The sequence below is a fragment of the Pelmatolapia mariae genome, linkage group LG3_W, assembly GCF_036321145.2.
Source record: "Pelmatolapia mariae isolate MD_Pm_ZW linkage group LG3_W, Pm_UMD_F_2, whole genome shotgun sequence".
Classification (NCBI taxonomy): Eukaryota; Metazoa; Chordata; class Actinopteri; order Cichliformes; family Cichlidae; genus Pelmatolapia; species Pelmatolapia mariae.
Window position 1 is genome coordinate 45,587,647 of NC_086229.1, and position 14,587 is coordinate 45,602,233.

The window sequence follows — 14,587 nt, forward strand, 5'->3', positions numbered from 1 at the left end:
CAACAGTTTTTAACACGAAACCTAAAAACTGCCCACAACCATCTCCCGATGACCTTCAACAGAAAAAAGGCAAAGTGGTTTTTAAATATGTCAGACCACACAAACCAGAGTCAGGTGCTTGTCACTGATTGCAACTTTAAACTGAAAACAGATTATCTAAAACATGTTTGCAGCATGACTCAGATACCCTGGGATCTGGATACACTGGGTCCCAGTGGTAGTAAACTCAACAAGTCGAGACATTATCTTTAGATTTGGCAGTCCATCCACAGGCCTAAATCAGCCAAACCATGACACAGGAAAGCCTTTGTCGATGAGCTGATGAGTCCCTGCACACACTGCAGTTTGTGCCTGGGAACTCAAATCGCACAACTTCAGAGCCCCACCTTACACAGCACTTCTTATAATTGACTTTGGATGTTGGCATTTTGTTCCAGCCCAGACTTCTCAAAAGCCAGTTTGTCCTATTCTAAGGTTTCACCTTTCTGTTCCCTCTCTCTGTTATTACATACACGATTACTGTTGGTGTCATGTCTCAGGTGTTAGTGACCCAACAATGGAGCTTTAGAAATGATGACCATATGTTAAAAGTCCTTACCGCTGTCCAGGAAGCAGAGGACTGGAAGAAAAGTTATTCTCATCACTGTTAGGAGATCAGGTGGAGGAGGACTAGACAGTAGAGTAGGAAGGCATTTAAGTGTGTGTAATTCACCTCTAAGCACTATGATAGTTGCTATAGGCTCCACCACTCCACCCTCCCAAAACCTGAATTGGACAAGCAGACGAAAATGGAGAAAAAAAGACATGAGTATGTATGGAAACATGAAAGTATAATAATAATAATAATAATAATAATAATAATAATAATAATGTATTTTTTAAAAAGAAGTATAACCTGAAAGGGAAACATAAGCCACTCCCTCCTTCTCGTCTTTCTCTCTCCCTTGCACACCGTTGCACACACACGCACCGATGCGTCAGCTTCAGGCGGACCATCACTACTGTTTTTCATAAAGTGCTCTCCCCTCGATAAAGAACCCGATGGTCGCGATCAGCTAATGAAGCTTCTGACTGAAAAGGTGAGCCGCTTCTGCTCTGATCTACAATACTGTTTGATCATTAATGAGAACGAGCGCTTCCTGGATTCAAACCGCTTCTGTCTGAATGCCTAACATCTTCCACGCATTGGCTAAAATATTACAGCACCCCAAACCTCTCTTTAAAAGTAACATTAAAATGACTTTATTCTCACGGAACGGTTATGTTTAACCTGAAAACACGTCGACGTGTGACATAATGTTGGCAGGCAGCTGACTCATTGCCCAAAGACTCAACCTTTGTGAGACGGTGATTAGTTACGACATGCCCACAAACCGGTCATTCACCAGCTGCTCTGCAGTCACGTAGTTTGTTCCTGTCGAAGATGGACACAGAAGAGTCAAGTGTCAGTGTTTCTACTATATTCACGTTCTTGTTGTTGCTTTTCCCCATCGTGTCTCTTGAAGGTAAGCTATAAAGCTATACATATGATGGCTCGCACATGTAGTTGGGTTTGATGATCTAACTAAACGAGATTTATATTCTAATGTGAACCATTCCTGTATGTATGGATACAGTAATATATATGCAACATTTAATTTAACAAAGTAATTTAAAACAATGATGAAACTCAGTGGTAATTTAGTGTGTTGTGTGGTGGATGTTGGCAGTGTTAAGGAGAAACACAGTCAAACTAGTAAAGACTTTAATATGAATAAAATCCAGATGTTAATGTCCTGGTGGTGTTTCTGTTTCTATATAAACTGTTAGATTGTGTTCAACAGTTGTGAACTAAATTATACTGCATGACTTGTGATGGAAGATGATGGAAAAGCAAAACAATCAGTCAACTCATGTAATGGCTTGGTATGCCATTATAACTGAAGCCTTTACAACGGGTGTTGTGTGTGGGAAAAATGGGTTCTTTCAGCCAAGAGGTGACCACAGACAATGTAATCCCAAGCCCCACCAGGCTTTAAATGCATACATGAGCTTGGTTCATTTGTCCTCCCATTCTCAATTAATACACAGTATTTCTGCTGACACTCTACTATTGTACTTATTTGAGGACATGTATTTGTTGGGTTTAAGGCCTTTTTCTGTCAGGGAGAAGGTCAAAAGACTACACTGAGCTCACTGTGTGGTGAGCTCTGTCACTTTTGTCTGAAGCTGTGACGTGGCTACTTTTTTCGTAAATGAAATAAAATTTGCTCTTCATAACCTTTTTATGAAGTTAGAAGTGTTTAAAATTGAGTATAAATTCATAGATATCGTTTTATATTTATTTATTTTTGTAAGGACAACACCAGTAAATTATTATTTGAAAATACTTGAATTTTTAAGCAGGATGTGTTTATTTATTTCTCCTCCTCAGGTCAGTTTAATGTGGTCGGATCACTTCAACCTATCGTGGCCACTCCAGGTGATGATGTCATCCTGCCGTGTCACGTGGAGCCAAAGTTTAACGTGGCGAGGTTGACGGTGGAGTGGTCGAGGCCCGATCGTCGTCCTGACCCCAACGACCGTCTGAGTCGAGTGGAATATGTTCATCTTTACAGAGATGCCCACGAGGTCCCCGACATGAAAATCCCATCGTACTTCGGGAGGACGGCGTTGTTCACAGACGGCCTGAGAGAAGGAAACATCTCACTAAGAATCACTAATGTGGCACAAGAAGATGAAGGAAGATACAGATGTTTCATCCCAAAGTTAAAGAGTCAAACAAGGTTTTCAGTTGTTCGTCTGATTGTTGGTGAGTCAGACTGAAAAGATTTTTATTGTTTGGTTTCAAACTTGCTTTAAAGACCGGTGTGCTTGGGTTATTTTACCAACAACTTATTTTGGTGTTGCTCCTTAAAAACTTCTGGATATTATTTTATTGTAAATAATTTCAAATCTTCTGTTCTTACAATCTTATATTCAGCTGAAACTATGACAACAGAGACACCACTGCATCCTGAAACTCTCCAAACTCCTGAGCCGATGGACGAGTTTCACAGTAAAGGTGAGAACATGAGGAACAAATCAAGACAATTAAAAAGTCTTAAAATGGATCTAAATCACCTTTATGATGTGGTTTTCTCTCACTGATGGCAGCCTCTCTGTGTGGTCCTCAAAATGTTTAACGTGAGCAGCTTTTATTTTGAAGCACATGTAGTGTAATATCCTGGGGGCAGCTCTGTAGATCTCTTTATTTATTTCTGTGAAGCAGTAAATGTATCAGTTATTCTCTTGTGGTTTTTGACAAAGTCATGTTTGCTGCCCTAAGAATTCTGGGACTTGTGGTATTAAAGTGACCATCAGGACTGATATCTCAGTAATTCTAACTTTATTTCACTGTGATGTAACTTCATGTAACTTCTGTGCTTGATAGTTTAATAAATATGACATGTCATGTCAAAACATGTCATGTTGTGTCTTACAGTAGATCTCATCTCTGTTTGGTTTTTCCTGGCAGGTGGTTTGTCCCGTCGGAGCCGACTGATCCCACTTGTGGTTTTCTGTGTTTTTATTCTGCTCTGTGTCGCAGTCGCAGGAGGCCAGTTCACTGAGTTGAAGCATTGAAAAACAGAAGTATGTGTAAGTCTTAAATCGTAAATATTTATGCATTTACCTCATGGCTGAAGGATGGAAATTAAGAAAAACTGTTTGTGTGTCTGTTCTTTGTTACTCCAGCTTGCGAGTGCAGCTTTGTAGGTGCCTTACTATTAGACGCACTGGAAACATTAACAGAGGCATCACCCACTTTACTTGAACGTTAATTAAAAGCATTGATTTTTCCAGCCTCATGTCGACACAGCAGATCTGCAGCAGGAGGATTTCACAATGTCCTGTAATTTGTTTGGAGTCATGCTGAACCCCTGGTTTAAACAAGACAGTTAAAATACTTAAACAACAACCATCATTGGTGCCAAAGTTAACTTCTGGGATCAAACTTCAAAAGCGTGAGGACCTACAATTTTGATGCCTTGCTCATGGGCACATTGGAAACATTAAGAGAGGAGAAAGTGCCAACTTCTTACTTACTTTGAGATGTTTCTTATTTGTTTGAGGAGCCGAAGAACTTTCCCAGCCTCCTGTGGGCACAGTGGGCCTGCAGCAGGTGAATTTCATGATGTCCTGCAGTTTGTTTGGACCTGAATTCTACCTTTAATCCCTGTGATGATGCCTGAGATTGTATGACTGGTCTGGTGACTTCCAAAGGGTTTAACCACAGAAATAACATCCATTATTTGAGTCAAAGTCGACCTCTGGCAAACATAAGAATAATTTGTGTCACAACTGTGAAGTATATGGTTGTACTGCAGCACTAAGACTGAAATTGTTTTGTGAGACTTTGATCAAATCTTAATAACCTCACATATAAATTCTCTTGCATGTGAGGTTATTTACAAAGAAACACTTAAGTCTTATCGGATGTCCTTTCATGAGAACTAGATCTGAAGTGCTTTAAATGTTCTTGCATTTATACCTGCGTTAGTTTGAACTTTGTTTGTAGCTTGTGGGAACATGAAATGCTAGTTTAGATACTAAGAAAATGAACCTGTTTAAGAACCTCTTAAAGTCATCTTGTATTTTGAGGAGATATGAGTGAATATTTGCACTCTGTTTTGTGTTATGGGTGAAGTCTTACCTTATTCTGCCCTTTGGGGAGCGGACTACAGCAGTATTAGATCAGGTTGAACTAATGTAAACATGTTTGCTGTGATGTGATTGTAGGTATTTATTTTGTCTTTCGGGACAGCTTGGAGCTAAAGGTGCTTTCCATGTGTTTGTTTTGTTAAAGTTCCTAACTGTCACTCTGACATACTGATTGTTTTATCAAGCTCAACTTTCTGCTTCATTCTTACAGAAGGAATATATATAGTTCTGTTGTTTTAGGCCTTATTCAATTTAAAAATGGCTCTTAAAGAAAAGCAGGTCTTCTCTTTGAAACACTGATTTTTATAGTTTGAACCCTTTTGTTAACTTGCACTTTCCAACTAATTCAGCCTTAAAATCACATAATAATAGTTGTGTTGTTGTGTTATCATCAGAGGTCAGCAATGTTGTTCAATTCACACAAAGGTCATCCACATGACAACATGCCGACCTGAGCCGTTTTTTTAGATTAGCTCAGCATGACAGCAGTGCTTCATCCAACAGCAGTACACCAGGGGCTGATTTACGCTTTCATTTATGCCTCTACTGAAGTAAAAAACGTATTACAGATTTAAGTTTCACTAAAAGTGAAATCTCAGCTGTTATTGGAGGATACTTTTACTGAAGGACAAGATTTACCTCCCAATGCTCTGTCACCTCACCTTATTATTATTATTTTTTATTATTATTTATTTATATTAATTAATTTATTTTTATTTATTTTTTTACTTAATAAAACTGATGTTTTCTAATTTTGTCTCCCCCCCCAAAAAAAAAAAATTAAAATTAAAATAATGAGACAAATAAACCTAAACCACAATCATAACGGGATAAATCGTGAACTGAAGCTAATAGGCGAGACTCAAGATACTGAAAAATGTAAAACTGAGAACCAAACAGGGCAAATAATAAACAATAACCACAGACCGTGACAGCCACCGCCTTCGACCCAAAGTCTGTTTGAGGTTTTAAGTTTTATTTAAGAATACAAAGAATATCTGGATATATATAATAACTCTCTGTTGTACTAAAAATCACAGCAAATGATTTTCCATTATATTTATAGACAAAGGAAGTACTCTAGCCTATATATAGATTTTGCAGTTTCTGTTTACATGGGTATCCTTCCACTCAAGAAAGGAAAATATTTGGTTTTGTTCAGCCTGTGGGGGGGTGGGGGCAGCACAGAAAACATAAGAAAGCCTACTGTTTGTTAAGGTATGATCGGGTGAGCAGCCCACAGTCTGCCCCGAATTTTTTTTTAAACAAACATTTCTAACACAGCCCGCTGGAAAAACAAAATTCCTGTGGGCACATTGACAAGACTATATAGTCAGAGATGTAGCACAAAGGTTTCACACAGGGTCACATTGGGTTCAAGAGCTCACACGCATTCACCCACACAGTCTCAAACAATACCAGAATACTTTGCCTTACACATGTGACGTATTGATCCTCCTTCAGATTCCTCTCATTGATCTGAAGTGCCTCACAAACACATTGTTCAAACCTGCTCTTACATTGTATGTACTAACTGTATATGGTTGGCACAGATGTCCGCTGCCACAAGCGAATTTTTCCTACATGTGCCGATATTGACTCCCGCAGTGACTGCTGTGCGCTGGAACAAAGGAGTGATTTTAAATATTAGTTTATTCATGAGTAGTTTTTTCTTGTCAGAGATCATGTACAAAAACAGTCATCTCAGAGAGATCTGAACAGGGACTCTAACCAGCAACCTGTAGATTACAAGTGAGCTGCACTAATCTCAAATCTTTGTCTCAACCAAGCTGTGAACTCTAAACTTTTAGCTGCCCACAAAGAAACGAGGCAGGCTGCATCGCCATGTGTGAAGCAGATCAACCTTTCATCTGGTCTCACAGTAAAAAAGGGGAAATCCTGTCAACAACTTACTAGCAACACTAATTACTGCGGCCTTACTGTAAATCACTGTTACAGTAAGGTTACTGAAATTCTGTGAGCACCAACTTTCATTTCAAACAGTTATAAACTTTTCTTTTTGTTAATGATGCCCATGACTGAATTCAATCCAGTACTGAAAGCCGATGAGATCTTTGAAAATCTTTACTCCACCTCTCTTTGATGAGGCTAATTATGACACACAGAAACATCAACATTAACAAAACAACACCTGAAGGTCGACCCAGATACTCAATAATTTTGACCTATTTCTGCTAAAGTGCATACACAGTGGTGTGCAAAGGTCTCATTTGTTTTTGTTTTGCTGGGAAAAATTGGAAAGAGATGCAGTGATTTATTGACATGAGTGCAATAAAATCCTACAAAGTATAAGGTAAATTCTATTCATTTTGGAAGTGAATATTTGGTGTGATTACTTTTTCTTTTCAAAAAAAAAACAACAACAACAAAAAACATAGCCTGGTTTCTCTTAGACAAGAAATGCTGAAATTCCACCACGCTATCTTCAGGAATAGTTTTCCAGGCTTCTTGAAAGAAATTCAAAGCTCTTCATTGGAACTTGGCTGCCTTGTTCCATGATTCTCCGCTGTGTTTTACAGATGGCACTCACTCCATTGGTGTGAGTGCCATCTGTAATCTGTCAGATGAAATGGGTTTTGATGACCCTGTCTTTTATGTAGTACTGTACATATAGATACAGCTGGCTAACTAAGGACATGGTCATGGTTGAGTGCATTACTTGTTTTCTTTGAAACAACTGTACCTGCTGAGTCCAGGTCTTTCTGTAGCTCTCCACAAGTGGTCTTTGGCTCTTGGACAACTCTTCTGATCATTCTTTTCACTCCTCTGTCTGAAATCTTGTGGGGAGCACCGAGTATGGTAAAATGATGTTCTTTCCACTTCTAGATTATGGGCCCGACAGTGCTCACTGGAACCTTCAGTAGTTTAGAAATTCTTCAATAACCAATGCCATCAGTACGTTTCACACATGTTTTGCAATAAGGCTGTAAAGCTCTTCATTGGTTTTACCCATCATGTGATGTTTATTGTGTGGCACCTTGCTAATGATACATTTTTATAGGGATGAAAGCAGCTGATATTAATGTATATTAAGTAGCAGGATTACTTTTTAATTAGTGATACATTTCAGCTGGTGTCATGACTTTCCATGCCCTTTTAGGTGTCCCGGTCTTCATGTGTTCAATACTTTTTCCCTGTGTCACTTCTCATTATTACACATAATAAAATCAGTATTTACATTAAATATGTTAAATATTTCATTAAAGAATACAGTAATGTGACATCCTAAAAAATTTCCATGATGCACTCATTGACAGGAGTGTGGTTCTTTGGACCATGGTGGTGAATGGGTTATAGTAAGGGTTTGAGGTTAGGCGAGTCATCCTCCATCAGGACGAGTGAGTGGGTGGATAAATGTAATCTGTTTTTCATATGTTTTAATTCAGGTCCCACTTTCTCCCCCACCCACATCTGTGACTCTGCCCTCTCTTCACACCACCTGAGGCTGCTCCACACTTTCCACTCCCCCACCTCCCCCGTCACCAATCACTCTATATGTCATTCCTGCATCTAGTCACTTCACTTTTGTCTTCTCCAGTCCCTTCAACACAATCCAACAGGCACTGCTGAGGGAGAAGCTGTAAGGAACAGGACTGGACATCACCTCGACAACCTTGCCAACAGACCACAGTCTGCGAGTAGTTGTCAGATGATAAAGCCATTATTGAATGTGTATCTGAGGGCAACAATCTGGAGGAACTGTCAGAGTTTGGACATTGAGGCGGTCGACACATACATATTCCTGGGTGTTCACCTTAACAATAAACTGGACTGGTCACACAACACTCATGCTCTCTACAAGTTGGACCAAAATCAGCTCCATCTGCTGGGCAGGCTGAGGTCTTTTGGGGTGAGCAGAACACTATGAAGGACTCTCTATTTTATGCAACCCTTGTGTTTTTGGGAATCAACTTGTTGGAGAAAAATATTGTTTAATCTCTATCAAACTGTTATCTGTGGCATTTTTTTTAGATCTACGTAAAGAAACTGGGACTAATGATGTGTTTTGGTGACAGACTGCTGGTAGCAAAATGGCTAAAGACACACTTTAAATGGGTTCTTTACCAATTGTCTGTTATTGGTGTTACAACACCAATTCGTGTCTCTTTTATGCGTGAATAATTCACAGGTTAAAGTGGCTTGAAAAAAAGCAATCCTCTGAAAATGGTAAAAGGACTGGATGGAAAATAAGTGAAAAAACACAGAATGTCCAAATAAATACTCTGAAGGATCCTCAGAAGTCCTGGAAACTCAGGATCAGTCTAAATAAATGTGAAGAAATGTTTGATGACCAAATGCTTTTACTGTGTACATAATACATGTCTGAAGAAATGTCAGGTTTTCTAAATCATTTCTAGATCACATCCATCAGTATAAAAAGACGGGCACCTCAGTGTTGCCTATATATATTTAATTTTGTCTGACACACTGAGATATTTATAATTAGAGCTATCTGTATTTTTTGAGTTTTTTTTTTAATTATATTTTGTAGATATGTTTTTATTATATTTCTGTAACTTTGTAAAAATATTGCATTAATAATTTAATTTTGTTTACTTAGTTACAGTTCAGTCTTGGAGCAACTGTGACCACCTTATTTCCAGGGGGATTAATAAAGTATTTTGGCTAATATTGGCTAATTAGCAATTAGACTCTGACTGTATTGGGATGTCACACGGTGTTTTACAACATTACTTTAATCTTTACTTCTCGCTTATGTGGAAAATCCTCCAATGGAAAGGAGCCTCACATCCAGGCGGCAGTTGACCATGCACTTCTGGTAATTAACCTAAAAATATAATGACATTTAAATGTGCAGAAATATGACATCATGCAAAATGTCCATGATGCAGTCATTGACAGGAATTAGGTTCTTTTAAAGGTGGTCTTTAAGAGTGTTGCATCGCACCAAAAAAGGTCGTTGGTTTGAATCGTTTACACTGAATGGTTTCTTTGACTTTTGGCCGTGAGTATCTACACCTACCCACTACAGTGTAGGTGTAGGTGTGTAGACCTTTCACTCTTGTGTCTCCGGCTTTACTCCATCCACCCTCTCTCTAAATATCCCTGAACCAGGTCCCTGAACCGGATAAGATGTAAAGAGAATTAATACGTGTATGGATTAAGATTATTACGCTGGAAACACAGTTAGAATCACTAAAACTTAAAAACATGTTTAAAAGCGGGAGTAGAAAAAACGGAAACTAAACGCACGTCAGCATGAAGCACTGCTCTGCTTCTTATTTTACTTTCACTTTCAGACTCAGAGCTGCACATGAAGCTCTTCCTTCCTTCATGTTACTGAACGTGTTACTGAAGAAAACAAGCTGTTTTATAATTTTTTCTCGTCTCCATGAAGAGAATGGTGGTAACGATCAGCTAATTAAGCTCCTGTCTGAACAGGTGAGCTGCTCCTTCTCTGTCATTCAGCTTTTGTGCAACTCTTGGTGGGATTTGTAAATATTTGTCATTTTATTTGCCCGCGCTCTTGAACTGCAGGTTAATTAAAAATCGAAATAAAGATGAACTAACTGCTGCTTTTGATTTTTGCGGGCTGTTAAAATTTTACTGTTTACTGTAAACAAGCAGACAGTAATTAATAGGAATTTCCCGTCACTTGACTTGGTGTTTTTCAGGCTTCCTTTACTGTTACAGAAAACCTCCTGTTTTTCTGGCACTAAAATTCCCTGCTAACATTTATGTGATCTTGTGTTATTATTATTATTATTATTATTATTATTATTATTATTATTATTATTATTATTATTAATGGCACCTGGAAACAGGTAAATACAGGGGGCAGTGGGGGCCTGGGACAAAAAAAATTACGACTCTAAATGTGTGCGAAGTGGGCGGAGGGAGAGAGAGTAGACAGACTGGTATTTATCAGCTGCTGTCAGTCAGTGTCTGTCTCACACTCACTGTAGATGGATGTAGCAGAGTTTAGGTTCAGTGTGTCTCTCTCAGCTTTAAAGCTCATCTTTATGCTGCTTTTCGGTCTCACACCCGTTGAAGGTAAGATTGCTCTGCCATATGAGTAGTTTTGTTTAAGCTTTAATTGACGTTATATTTTGTGGCGTTTCCGATGCGCTGTGAATGTGTTTATACACGTCAGCGTGTCAACGATGCAAACTATTAAACTTGATTCAGCTACAAATATCATTTAATGAAAATGATAAACTCAGTGATGATGTAGCAGCAGCCTGTTACTCTGGCAGATGTTTCACCCTGTAAAAAAAAAGCGGACGCTGTACTCAAATGTAAATTAGTCACCTCTATAAATACTGCACCAAGGCAATCCCTATATGGTCCTATGTGCTGTGTATGATGAGTAGTTAATAAAAAATAGTCTCTGATACTCTGTGGTTATTTGGCTCATAGTTTATGTTGAGAAATTAGCCCCAAAGCCCTAAAATAGTCACTGCTATCATTAGAACCAGTTTAAACTGCACAGTTGTCTTGACTAAAGTAGAAACGAGTAATTATTTTTGTTCTGCCCTGACTGAGCATTTCACTAGGGTCTGCGTCGGTTGAAAGATGTTTACTAATTTAATTCAATCATTTATTTTAAAATCTGTAGCTAAAAAAAACTTTCTCACAGTTATTCTGGGATGGTGGTGCCAATTAGCTGTGAAAAGGATTTATTTTATTAATGTTTGTTTTTATAGACACAGGTGTAGAGGTGCTGAAAAGTTGGTATTAACATTTTTTTTTATTGCACTGGGAAGTGTTTGATGAGAAAGGAAGACATTTTTGAAAACGTCAGACTTGGTTTTCAGCAGGAAGTGTTTATTTATTTCTCCTCCTCAGGTCAGTTTCATGTGGTCGGATCACTTCAGGCTATCGTGGCCGCTCCAGGTGATGATGTCATCCTGCCGTGTCACGTGGAGCCAAAGTTTAATGTGGCGAGGTTGACGTTGGAGTGGTCGAGGCCCGATCGTCGTCCTGACCCCAACGACCGTCTGAGTCGAGTGGAATATGTTCATCTTTACAGAGACGCCCGAGAGGTCCCCGACATGAAAATCCCATCGTACATCGGGAGGACGGCGTTGTTCACAGACGGCCTGAGAGAAGGAAACATCTCACTAAGAATCACTAATGTGACACAAGAAGATGAAGGAAGATACAGATGTTTCATCCCAAAGTTAAAGAGTCAAACAAAGTCTTCAATTGTTCATCTGATTGTTGGTGAGTTAGAGTGATAAAATCATTTATTAAAGATTTTTCATCTTAGGCTTACATTTTTTGAATAGGATCATAAACCTATGAGACCACTGACTTTAGATATCTCGGCTAAGTTTTCAATTGTTCATCGTTGGTGAGTTAGACTGAAAAGATTTTTGTTGTTTGGTTTCAAACTTGCTTTAAAGACCGGTGTGCTTGGGTTATTTTATCAACAACTTTTTTTGGTGTTGCTCCTTAAAGACTTCTGGATATTATTTTATTGTAAATAATTAAATGTTCTTACAATCTTATATTCAGCTGAAACTATGACAACAGAGACACCACTGCATCCTGAAACTCTCCAAACTCCTGAGCCGATGGACGAGTTTCACAGTAAAGGTGAGAACACGAGGAACAAATCAAGACAATTAAAAAGTCTTAAAATTGATCTAAATCACCTTTATGATGTGGTTTTCTCTCACTGATGGCAGCCTCTCTGTGTGGTCCTCAAAATGTTTAACGTGAGAAGCTTTTATTTTGAAGCACATGCAGGAAGTGTAGTGTAATATCCTGGGGGCAGCTCTGTAGATTTCTTTATTTATTTCTGTGAAGCAGTAAATGTATCAGTTATTCTCTTGTGGGTTTTGGCAAAGTCATGTTTGCTGCCCTGAGAATTCTGGGACTTGTGGTATTAAAGTGACCATCAGGACTGATATTTCAGTAATTCTAACTTTATTTCACTGTTATGTAACTTCATGCAACTTCTGTGCTTGATAGTTTAATAAATGTGACATTCATGTTGTGTCGTACAGTAGATCTCATCTCTGTTTGGCAGGTGCTTTGTCCCATCGGAGCCGACTGATCCCACTTGTGGTTTTCTGTGTTTTTATTCTGCTCTGTGTCGCAGTCGCAGGACGCTGGTTCACTGAGTCAAAGCATCGAAAAACAGAAGTATGCTGATCTTATGCATTTACCTCATGGCTGAAGGATGGAAGTGAAAGGACATTGTTGTTAAAAAATATTTATTTTCTTTCTTTACTCCAGCTCGAGAAAGGACCTCCTATCTAGGTGCCTTGCTCATGGAACCACCTCTCTACTTTTAAGATTAGGCGTAACACGTTCCCTTTTAATAGCTAGGGCTTGAGACATAGCTTTATGACCTAGCTAGGGCTTGACAGCAAAGCTCTGCTGAGGGTGGTGAGATCAGCACAGCGCATCACCAGGACTGAACTGCCAGCCGTTGCATGAGGAAGACGCAGCGGATCCTCTCTGATCCCAGCCACCCCAGCCACAGACTTTTCAAACTCCTGCCATCCAGCAGGTGATTCAGGGCCATCCAGACCCGCACTACCAGATACAGAGACAGTTTTTACACTCAAGCCATCAGGCTTTTGAACTGCTGGCATTCTATACACATCATTACACACTCACTACAATTACAGGACTTTACACACTGTCACTTCAACTAATGCCACTTAAATGCTCATTGCACAAGTTTTGCACAACCTGTAAATACCAACTTGTCTTAAATTCACTAAATATTTAATACTTTTTTTCTCTTTACCATTATTATTACTGGTATTTTCTGTTATTTTCTTCTTAATTTAACTGCACACTTCTATATGCTCATGTAAAGCTGAGGAGCACGAGCCAAAGAGTTTCATTATGGGTAAATGTGGCTACACTGTTTATCTGTACATGACAATAAGACTTGAAACTTAAGGTTAGCTGACCCTGAATCCTGCCTTATGGTGTCATGGGGGTTAGTACTGTTTCCTCACAGCAGGAAACTCCTGGTTTTGAATTCATCATCTGGCCGGGCCCTTTGTGAGGTTTGCATGTTCTTCCCATGTCTATGTGGGTTCTCCCCGGGTACTCCAGCTTCCTCCCACGGTCCAAAGACATGAAGTCAGTGGGTTTAGGTTAAATGGTGATTTTAAGCTGCCCATAGGCAAGAATGGTTGTCTTTCTCTGTTTTAACCCATAAATATTCAGACTAAAACCTGAGGGCCAAACTTGTTTAGATAATAAGAAGTCAGCCTGTTTAAGAACTGTACCACATCTAGCAGTCTGCATGTATTCTACAGAGAGCTAAGATTTCCAACGCCTTTTGCCTTGAAGTGACTACAGCAGGTAGGATGTAAACATGTTTGGACACTAGGTATTTTTTCTAACCACAGCCTGGAGCTGCAGGTGTTTTTCCATCTGTTTGTTTTGTAATTATGAAAGTTCATAATTGCCACACACAGACTCACTGATTATTGTCTCAAGTACATCGTTTTGGTTTAAGTTTTAAGGATTTGGATGTCATCAAACTTAAATTTTCTTTATAAGGAAGAATTTGTTCATTGTGTGAGCTGTAAAGTCCTCTTTTTATCCTTAGCAGCGATGATCTGTGGAGTTCAGCTGTGTTGTTATTTACGTCAGAGACGTCACTGAGCACAGTGGCAAAAGCATCAGTCATGGTGCTTTTTGTTTTGAGGTCAGGATTATTTTACAGTGGGGTTTTTAGAATATTTTGTTTAAGGACGGTACAGCAGAGGCTGCTTTTTGCTATAATGTATGTCTGTACCAAAGTATAAAGATATTACAAAAACACATTTATCAGGATTTATATTAGACTTGATTTGGCATGAAAGCTCACAAACAGCTGAGTTCTCACCTTTCATGAAATTTAAATCTACAGCTCAGCTGTTACTGATATTTTGTTTAAAGATGAGAT

At 38.9% G+C, this 14,587-nt stretch overlaps 2 protein-coding genes across 11 annotated transcripts; both read left to right on the forward strand.

The window, feature by feature from the left end:
• Positions 1–965: 965 nt before the first annotated feature.
• On the forward strand, positions 966–8,984 carry LOC134624500 (myelin-oligodendrocyte glycoprotein-like). Of its 9 annotated transcripts, none has more exons than XR_010093573.1 (5): positions 966–1,079; positions 2,414–2,791; positions 2,963–3,043; positions 3,497–3,612; positions 3,715–4,870. XR_010093573.1 is itself a non-coding variant. In XM_063469486.1 (5 exons), exons 1-4 carry the CDS (start codon positions 1,424–1,426, stop codon positions 3,601–3,603), a joined length of 648 nt encoding a protein of 215 aa, XP_063325556.1. In that variant the 5' UTR covers positions 1,391–1,423; the 3' UTR covers positions 3,604–3,618; positions 8,088–8,984. The 9 variants fall into 9 exon arrangements, 8 of the variants coding, with proteins under 8 accessions (XP_063325556.1, XP_063325559.1, XP_063325555.1 ...); XM_063469486.1 differs by lacking the exons at positions 966–1,079; positions 3,715–4,870 and adding exons at positions 1,391–1,505; positions 8,088–8,984 and having other exon boundaries at positions 3,497–3,618; XM_063469489.1 differs by lacking the exons at positions 966–1,079; positions 3,715–4,870 and adding exons at positions 1,391–1,505; positions 8,240–8,984 and having other exon boundaries at positions 3,497–3,618.
• A 1,631-nt stretch (positions 8,985–10,615) lies between these two features.
• LOC134616615 (myelin-oligodendrocyte glycoprotein-like) lies at positions 10,616–13,345 on the forward strand. 2 transcript variants are annotated; one of them, XM_063461522.1, is made up of 5 exons: positions 10,616–10,716; positions 11,512–11,889; positions 12,184–12,264; positions 12,701–12,816; positions 12,910–13,345. In XM_063461522.1, exons 1-5 carry the CDS (start codon positions 10,629–10,631, stop codon positions 12,931–12,933), a joined length of 687 nt encoding a protein of 228 aa, XP_063317592.1. In that variant the 5' UTR covers positions 10,616–10,628; the 3' UTR covers positions 12,934–13,345. The 2 variants fall into 2 exon arrangements, with proteins under 2 accessions (XP_063317592.1, XP_063317604.1); XM_063461534.1 differs by having other exon boundaries at positions 12,773–12,816.
• Positions 13,346–14,587: the final 1,242 nt, after the last annotated feature.